Source organism: Poromitra crassiceps (assembly GCF_964638095.1).
Source record: "Poromitra crassiceps genome assembly, chromosome: 7".
NCBI classification, from domain to species: domain Eukaryota; kingdom Metazoa; phylum Chordata; class Actinopteri; order Beryciformes; family Melamphaidae; genus Poromitra; species Poromitra crassiceps.
This window is the reverse complement of record NC_139628.1, coordinates 50,111,631-50,121,630: the sequence shown is the minus strand read 5'-3', so window position 1 is coordinate 50,121,630 and position 10,000 is coordinate 50,111,631. Positions and strand designations below refer to the sequence as shown.

General features: G+C 47.3%; 1 protein-coding gene across 1 annotated transcript in view; it reads right to left on the bottom strand.

The window, feature by feature from the left end:
- Positions 1-10,000, bottom strand: part of dlg4b (discs, large homolog 4b) — a gene marked incomplete at its 3' end in the record, with an annotated part of 47,510 nt that overhangs the window by 25,914 nt on the left and 11,596 nt on the right. Inside the window, exon 3 of the mRNA XM_083639812.1 lies at positions 1,900-2,028. Within this exon, the coding sequence (XP_083495938.1) occupies positions 1,900-2,028 (129 nt within the window). The remainder of the gene's footprint in view (positions 1-1,899; positions 2,029-10,000) is intronic.

Here is a 10,000-nt window from a genome sequence, read left to right as displayed (position 1 = left end):
ATGTTTTTTTCTTGCGGCATAAGTAAGAATACTGTATAGTCTCCTATTATGTTTTGATAATGTTATGTTTGCTTGGTAGGCCCAGGATGAGAGACATTGGGTCCATCTCCAGTTGTAGGCAAAATATTTTCTTCCATTTCCGACAACACATTCGACCAGTATGCAGTTTACAGCAGGACCAAATACAGTGAGTACCAATGTATATCTTGCATTTGAGGCACATGGGTGAGAGATTAGGGTTAAAGTGATGTCTGGGTAGACATCTGGCTCGCCCGTCCTGCAGCTCGCCGAGCTGGCCCTGCAGCTCGCATTCGCAGCACACACATCATCTCACATCATCATCATCAACATCATCATTATAGATAAAAAGGAGCAAGTGGGTTTTGTCTGTTTGTTTCAATTGTTGCCCCTCTGATGATGTCACAATGTCTATGACATCATCAGGGACATCATTATTGACCAAAATCATCTTATGGCATCACTGATGATGTCATAGGCTGATGCGAAGTTAAAGGAACACTCTGCCCATTTTCAACCAGCTTTGTATCATTAGAACATCAGTAGTATATCAGAAAACTGTAAACGGTTTTGAAGTCTGTCATTTAATTTGACAGTTATTGAGTGTTAAAGTGTGGACCAGTGACATCACTGGTCCACACTAACTCAAATTAATAACTCATGAACTCAAATCAACTCTCAACAACTGTCAAACTATTCATCATTCATCTAGTTTGACAGTTATTGAGAGTTCATGAGTTATTAATTTGAGTTAGTGTGGACCAGTGATGTCACTGGTCCACACTTTAACACTCAATAACTGTCAAATTAAATGACAGACTTCAAAACAGTTTACAGTTTTCTGATATACTACTGATGTTCTAATGATACAAAGCTGGTTGAAAATGGGCAGAGTGTTCCTTTAAGCAAAATGCGCTGTGCTTATGCGAGCCGCAGGGCCAGCTCAGCGATACGGTGGTCGGTAGCACGGGGCCCTGCCCCCGCAGGGGACCGTCGTCCTAGCTGCCTTCCTGTTCATCCTCTACACATCCGGATGACTTTAGACACAACTCAAGAGTTATGTCACCTGCTGAAGTATGCAGACGACTCTGTAACTGTGTTAGGGAAGGGCAGGAGGGCGAGTACAGAGGACTGGTCAACGACTTTGTCGAGTGGTGCAAGCAGAACCACATGCAACTAAACATAAAAAAAACAAGGAGATGGTGGTGGACGTCAAAATGAATAAAACACCAATCTCCCCTGTCTCCACTGGGGGTGAGGATGTGGACTTGGTGCAGTCCTACAAGTACCTGGCAGTGCACTTGGACAATAAACTGGACTGGAGCGGGAACACCGGGGCCATATACAAGAAAGGCCAGAGCCGACTGCATACAGTATATATATTTGTCAGATACATTTATGGATGTATATTGCTGCTAAATAGGCTATTCATAGTTTATTTCTTATTTCTATTCCTATTCTTATTTTATTGCTTGTGTGCTGTGTTGCTGCTGTAACAAAGGAATTTCCCCTCTGGGATTAATAAAAGTACCTACCTATAGGTAGTCAACATAATTGTAGTATGGCCTCTTTAAAATACATGTATGTATTGTTTTTAAGCTGATCCACGGTCCGCAGCATGCTGCTTCTATACATCATTTATATAGTCTGGCGGATGCATAGCATGGGCGTGGCTTTGGCTTGACGTAGAGTTACGTTGTTTTGGCGGATTTAGCTGCACTCCCTGCTTGGCTTAGCATGCTGTTGGGCCGATTCAGGGAGCATCTTCTGTAAAGAGCGGCGCCTTCAATGCAGTGTGTGTATCCGTCCAAGTGTGTGTGTGTGTGTGTGTGTGTGTGTGTGTGTGTGTGTGTGTGTGTGTGTGTGTGTGTGTGTGCATACCGTGATTGCAGCAGGGTGGTGTGTGTATCCCTCCAGGTGTGTGTGTGTCAACTCCGCGCTGCGTCCGTGGGTCATGTGACCGGGGCTGGGGTCGAGGGGTGGAGTCTCATCGTCTTGGTAACGGTATTTCTGCAGAGACAGAGAGAGAGAGACACATTAGCATTAGCCACCAGTGCTAGCTTAAATCTCTGTAGACATGACATGGATTTTGGAGCGTTTTATCTAAATGGCTGCATGATCATTACAATGGAAATGAATGGGATTTGTATTAGCATGTTAGCATGCTAATTAGCGGTCTGGAGGTTCCTACCATCTCCTCTCCTGGCTTCTCTGCAACAGATTGAAGGTCGGCACTGATGCCCTAGTTCCCTCTCTCTCTATGGTCTCTCTGTCTCTCTCACCCTCTCTGTCTGACTTGCTCTCTCTCTCATCACAGAGTCATTGCTGCCCTCTAGTGGTTCATGTTATTCTAAACAAAGACAAGTACGCGTGCGCTCGCACACACACACACACACACACACACACACACACACACACACACACACACACACACACACACACACACACAGAGTACTGCAGGATTGAGTCCGGAAGACCTGGGGCCAAATGTATAAAACTCTGTGTATATTTAGGTGTAGAAATCTGTGTAGCTCTAAATAAAATGTCACCCAAATTCACACTTACATTATCATTTTTTGCCACATTTGAGTTTGATTTCAATGTATTTGTGATAAAACATACATGGTAAAAGTACTTCATGTAAATTTGACTCCAGAGGATAGCACAAGCAAGTATTAATAAAAACACAAAGCGCAAGCAGAAAGAAACAAAAATGGGCACAGACAGGCAGACACATTGAGCAAGCACATGTGTAACCAAAGTGAATCAGTGCCGATTCCTTGTGAGTCCAGAGTGGTAGTGAGTAGGTTGGTTAAACTCACTCCCCCAGTATAAAGGCACGTTAATTAGCTCTCTTGGTGCAGTGGTTAACGTGTCCGCCTCGTGCAGTTCAAATCCATGCCTGGGCAAGCCCTTAACATGGGTTTTAATTTGTTTCGAACTCAAGCTCTCACTCTAGTGCCATCTTCGCTGCGCACGCAGCCACTGGAAGAATGTTATTATTGCTCAAAAAATTATCCTTATATAAAACCAAACCACCTACCGACAGGTGGCGTGCTAACCCTGGAACTGAGGCAGCCACCCACATTCCTTTCCCCGTGACGACGTCACGTCCGCCCAGATTCCAGGGGGTCGTCACTCCTTCGTTCTTCCAGCCCACTGAGGACGTGTTATTCAGAGCTCCATGTGCTAATTAATGTTTGCGCTCTCTAGCCAGGCTAATTCCGTCTTATTGCCCGACTAAACAAGGCGTACGGGGGACGAAATTCTTCAGGCTTCGGGGACCCGTTCCTGCATCTCTTCACCAGCGGCGACGGACGAGCTCATCAAAAGCTAAGGGCGCCTTGCCTTTTATTGTGTTGTTAGCACATTCTGCTTAGGCTACCGCCGTGTAGCTTGCATACGTTCACCCCGGCTGGGGTAACGTTTGAATCTGAGAGTATTAACTCGAGTGTGTTGCCGCTCTCAGTTATTAACTAGATAGCTAGCTTGCATCCGTGCGAATAGCATCTTGCCTTATTGTGTGTTAGCACATTCTGCTTAGGCTACCGCCGTGTAGCTTGCATACGTTCACCCCGGCTGGGGTAACGTTTGATTCTGAGAGTATTAACTCAAGTGTGTTGCCGCTCTCAGTGCTTAACTGGATAGCTAGCTTGCATCCGTGCGAATAGCATCAACTAGCTTCTCCTCGGCCGAGGAGTTTATTTCTAGAGTGACTAGTAAGCGTGGCTCGCGCTTGTCTCTCTTGCTTATACCGTGACACGTTGTTACTAGGGGTGTCACAATATATCGTCCCACGAAATTTCGCGATAGTAAAACGTCACGATATGTATCGTTGAGATGAAATCTCATATCGCGATTTATTTTTATTTTTATAAATATATATATATATATATATTTTTTTTTTTCAAAAATAGACTAAGAAACGTCTTTGTTTGTTGAAGTTCAATGTGTGGAAAGTAGTTCAGTTGAACAAGTCTCTGAAGAGACACATGAGAAGTTATACAGGAGAGAAACCATTCAATTGAGTTTCTGGCAAAACTGTTTACTTGACAGGAAAAACTGAAGATGCATAAAAAATAGACTAAGAAAAGTCTTGTTGTTTGAGTTTGAAGAAAAACTGAAGATGCATAATGAGAATTTATACTGCTGAGAAACCTTTTAGTTCAAAGTAAATCTAAGTGACGGTGTAACTCATTCTATTTCAAGATAAGCCTTATCTCCAATCTCATGTTTTTTCTAGTTGTTATTGTAATAACAATTTCCCACAACAGCATGTTTTGTATTTGTGCATTTCAAATAAAATACTACTTTTCCAGTCATATATTGTCATTATTCAAGTTTAAAAAAATATTGTTAAAATCGTATCGTATCGTATCGTTATCGTGAACCCAGTATCGTGATACGTATCGTATCGTGAACTGAGTGTATCGTGACACCCCTAGTTGTTACCGTTGCACATGCATGTTCGCTAGCCTCCGGGTGGCTTACTGCCTAGCTTCTGCGGTTTTCACACGTGTGCTGCCTTCCGTTCGCGTCAGGCTATTAGCCGTTTTCGTTACCGTTGCAAGTGCATGTTCGCTAGCCTCCGGGTGGCTTACTGCCTAGCTGCTTCACGCTAGTTTCCTAGCTTTCTTACGGTACTCCCGCTAAACGGGTATAGCCTGCGGGAGCTTGCTGCTATTTAGCTTGCTGTTCTCGTGCTATGAGCATGGAGAAGGGAGAGTCAGCGAGGGGGTGCGCCGTGTGCAAAGCTACGTTGGCCGACTTTGACCGGGACGATAGGTGCGTGTTCTGCCTTGGGCACGAGCACGCTGCACAGGCGCTTTTGAACCCTCGGTCTTGCAGCCGCTGTGCTGTTTTCAAGATAGCCATGCTGCGTCATAGAGCTAAGCTCTTTGTTGAGGAGGACATTCCTCCCAGCGGTACGCCTCTCGAGAGGAGCGCGTCCGCTGAATCTCTCCACTCTGTCGTGGAGCCTGAATTTAGGTGGGGCAATGAGCCCATGCCTCAATTCATAGAGAGGGGTGAATTCCCCAGGTACGACCCCCTAGCCGATACCCCCCAGGAGGAGGTTTCCAGCGGGGAGGAGGGCTGGGACGGTGCTACCACCGTCACTACTAATGCAGAGGAGGAAGCTTGTGCGGAATCGTACAAGCCCTACCAGAAGCAGTTTAGCGGGGTGATGTCCAGGGCCGCAGCTAAGCTGGGCATCGCTTCGGCCGACCCACCCCAGCCCCCTGCCTCAGTGCTACAGGGGTGCTATTTTCAGGCACGCCAGGCATCCCGCCCGCAGGAGGGTTACTCCGATCCGGCGCACCCACAGGGTGCGTCAGTAATCGGGGTTTGCATAGGGGATGTTCCCCCAGCATGCCCAGCATCTACGGAGCGGGCCATGCAGCGGGTGGGCGCAGCCTCTCACGCCCTGCTCCCCCCAATTTGTCCCCCCATCGGGGCATCGGATCAGGTCCCGGTGCCCAACAATATACCCATGACCAAAGGTGCGGTTTCTGCTCCTTCTGACTACAAGAGACCATCGTTGTCCGACAGGCTCAGCGTCTGGGAGCTCCTATGTTCTCCGACCCCATGGTTACGGCGCCCCCTTCGGAAGGGCTACGCTCTCCAGTTTGCCAGACCTCCACCCACATTCGACGGGGTCCCCGATTCGGCCGTGGAGGGGAGGTCCATGGACATACTCTGCAAGGAGGTTACTTCGCTGCTCGCCAAGGGGGCGATTCGCTCGGTCCCCAAGGTAGAGGTGCGCTCGGGTTTCTATCACAGGTACAAGAAGGACGGTTCCATGCGTCCAATTCTGGACCTTCGGCGTCTCAACAAGACGCTGAGGAAGTTCCCTTTCCGAATGCTCTCTTTCCCCCGCCTTTTCAATGCGTTGAGGCCGGGGGATTTCTTTACTTCCGTGGATCTGAAAGACGCTTTCTTCCATGTCCCCGTGGTTCAGAGGCACAGCAAATACCTGAGGTTCTCCTTCCTGGGAAAGGCTTACGAATTCTGTGTCCTGCTGTTCGGCATGTCTTTGAGCCCACGAACCTTCACGGTGTGCGTGGAGACAGCCCTGGCTCCCCTCCACGCAAGTGGGATTCGCGTCTTCCTCTATCTCGACGACGTTCTCATAGTGGCGGACCCCTTTCCAAGGATCGCTTATCACACTGGATAGTGGAGGCGATTGCTTTGGCATACTCTGCCGTGGGTAAGGTACCCCCGGAGGGTATCAAGGCGCATTCTACGCGGGGCGTTGCGACGTCTTCCGCGTTGTTGCGTCGTGTATCGGTGGAGGACATGTGCGCTGCGGCCTCATGGTCCTCTCATCACACGTTTGTTAGATACTACAGCCTTGACGTGTCCGGTTCGCGTTTCGCGCATGCGGTACTGTCAATGGCAAGAAAGTAGTATCGTTGCTGCTCCAAATGCCACACGGTTGGGCATGGGTGTTTCGCCATGCGGCCGTGGTTCACCGATGCCTCTCGGGTCGCTCTGAGGAGTGCTCCCGGCAGCAAGGGCGGTTGAATTTGGCACTAGAGTGAGAGCTTGAGTTCGAAATGAAGTAAAACGTTAGGGTTGTGCTACAACCCGGGTTTTACGAGTGAGAACGAGAGCTCTCACTACCCAGCCTTGCTGCGTCGATGCGTCGTTCTCAGCGAGCTGGAAGAAGGAGTGGCTTCCCCTGGTCTGGGCGGGCGTGACGTGGTCACGTGGGTAAGGAATGAGGGTGGCCGCCTCAGCCCCAGGGGGTACCACGCCACCTGTTGGTGGGTGGTTGGTTTGATATAAAGATAATTTTTGGAGCAAAAATAACATTCTTCCAGTGGCTGCGTGCGCAGCGAAGATGGCACTAGAGTGAGAGCTCTCGTTCTCACTCGTAAAACCCGGGTTGTAGCACAACCCTAACGTTTTGTCTTCATTGTCTAGAATGGACACAAGGCCACTACTGCAACAGCAGCCTTAGGTGCAGGGTGATAATCTAGCACTGCAGCTAAATGCTGGTGAAATACTAAAGTGGCTGGTAGATTTAAGATGCAAAATCTCTGGTAACGTCCAACATGGTGTTAGCTGTAGCCTAACACCAGCAAAGAGACAACTTGTGTGATGACAATTCATTTAACGCTAGCCGGTTGCCAATATTGACTGCACCAAAGATGTAGCAAAGTAGTATTACTATTATTAAAGCGATTATGAATTATATTCGCTAAACATTATCTTAACAGACTTACCAGCTTAGGCTTCATTCTGTGATGCGTTTGTTATGGTTTGTTCACTTCCTAGTTCCTATACGTCCTGTTTGCGCGAATATCATTGGCTGATTCAAGTCATGTGACGCTAAAACGAGCATTTGATTGTTTTTTGCGATAGCACTGCCATAGCATTTACATAGATAAGAAAGAATAGACCCCTAGAATAGATCCCTGTGGTACCCCACAAGTTATCTATTTGCTCTCTGATAGCACACCATCAATGCCACAGACTTGGGTTCTACCTGTTAAGTAAGAATTGAAGCAGTTCAAGGTAACTTCATTAAAACCCATGCATTTCAGCTTGGTCAATACAATCTTATGGTTCACAGTGTCAAACTCTTTCTGCAAATCTAATATTACCATACCAGTGTAGTTGCCTTTCTCACCCAGATTGGAAATCGTATAGTAAACCATGTTGCGCTAGGTACCTCTCAACTTGTTCATATACAACGCGAAAATCTTAAAGAGAACACTTAAAATCGACACAGGTCTATAATTTTCAACTTCAGTTTTGCTGTTCTTTTTATAAATGTAACGATGCAGATTCAGACCCAGATGCAGAGACAACATTTAAGGTCTTATTTTCAATATGCACTGCAAATGTAAATAAAAAAATAAAAAATAAAATAAAATAAAAGGAAAATGAGAGAGATACAGAGAGAGGAATGAAAGAATGAGTGGGGGGAAAAGACAGAAAAGAGAGAGATGTGGTTGTCATAGTAACAAGAAGACCCTGAGAGCCCCCGTTGCACAGCAACTGACATCACAGGACAGAGGAGGAGCCAGCCTCCATTCAAAAAGAGTGTGTGTGTGTGTGTGTGTGTGTGTGTGTGTGTGTGTGTGTGTGTGTGTGTGTGTGTGTGTGTGTGTGTGTGTGTGTGTGTGTGTGTGTGTGTGTGTGTGTGTGTGTGTGTGAGAGAGAGAGATGGAGAGAGAGAGAGAGAGATTGCTGCACATAAGGAGAACTGTACCTGGTTAGTTCCAAAAAGCCACAAGCAGACACAGAGTCAAAGCACAGTTCAAGGGTTTTTACTGAGAGAGAAGGATGATACACGGCCACTGTGGCTGGAATGTACAGTGGACTGAGAGCTGGGGCTGTGTTTGTGGCTTGGCTGTAGAGGGGGCCGAAAGGGTGGCCGGGTGTTCAGACTTGGGGTCCCAGGTTCGAGGCTGAGATTCGGATGTGGGCTTGAGGCGGCTGGGGAGAGCCCGAGAGCAGTGGCTGGAGGAGTCGACAAGCTAGTGAGGAAGTTCTCCCTACTAGCAGGTTTAACCTGACAGTGGATTTGGCTTTCAGCCTTGGTTATGGTTATGTGTAGCCCATAGATAGACAGACACACCACACCAAACCAGCCCTAAATTAGAGAGCAGAGCACAGCACAGCCGCCCCACAGGATCATGTTCGTTATGCTAAACAAACAACATAATTGTTCAAAAGGTCAGCATTATTAGGGCCTTTAAATTATCCATTGAGCACCCCCTTGTGGACAAATAAAATAGCCTGTTTCAGTAGGTTTCATTTCTTTGAATCAAACCTGCATTTGCTCTCTTTAAACCGCTGTTTGTCTCCACTTCTGAATGCCTCCTCTTTCTCCATCTCCAGTCTGAGCGTCTTGAGTTCAGCAGTGAATGAAGCAGCTCTTGTTGTTGTTGTATTTCACTGTGGTGCGTGTTGGAATGCAGCTATCCTCACAGGAACTGATGTAGGACTGCATCAGTATTCATCCAGACTGGTCGTGGCAGCCTTCCTTCAATACATGCCGATCTGTGCAATCCAAGCATGCCCGGAGGTCCTCCACAGACTCCACTGTTTCACTTTTTTTGAATGCCGTCACAACAGGTTTAGCATGTTGTAGTTGCTGTCTGTATGTGGGAATCAAATGAAGGATGGCGTGGTCTGAGTGTCCCAGGGGGGCGTGGTCTGAGTGTCCCAGGGGGGCGTGGTCTGAGTGTCCCAGGGGGGCGTGGGGAAGGGCCCAGTAAGCATCTTCTACGGTGCAGTAGCAGTGATCCAATAGAGAGCCGCAGGGATGACGTATTTTTGTAGGCTGAATGCGGAAGTCCCGAACTTCCTGGTTCTTCACTGTTTCTGTCTATTGGATTTTTGAATGGGTTTTTGGCGCGATGCTTCAAATAATGTCTGCAACGCAAGTTTAATCAAACGCGAACCAAGGTTCAGCGGGATAATCTTCACACATGAGGACCACTTTCATGAGTTTTGAAGTGTAACTGCGAGCCCTAGAGGTAAAAAGCTCATGCTAAGCTAATCCAGAACTACACACAGTGTCGCATAGGCTTCCACGCATTGATTGTGATTGAAGGCGCGAGAGAAAGAATTTTCCGCGTTCACTCGTGATGACGTATAATATCCGCGTCGACATTGTAGTCTCATTTAGCCGTTTGCTAGCAAGCCACCCTTTTAACGGCACATAAAAGCTTCAATACTCATAAAAGTGGTCTTCATGTGTGAAGGTGATGTTACTAAACACTGGTTCGCGTTTGATTAAGCCAGCGTTGCTCAGAGAGATTATTAGAAGCATCGCGCCAAAAACCCATTAAAAACTCCCATAGGCGAAAACTGTGAAGAACCAGGGCTGTTAGCATCGATGATTTCCGGACTCGTTACTGCGGCTCTCTATACGTTCTCACCTCTCGTCGGGCATGTTATCAGCTGGCGGCATTTGGGATAGTTTTCCTTGATTGAAGTCACCGAGGACAACAAGGGAGTCCGG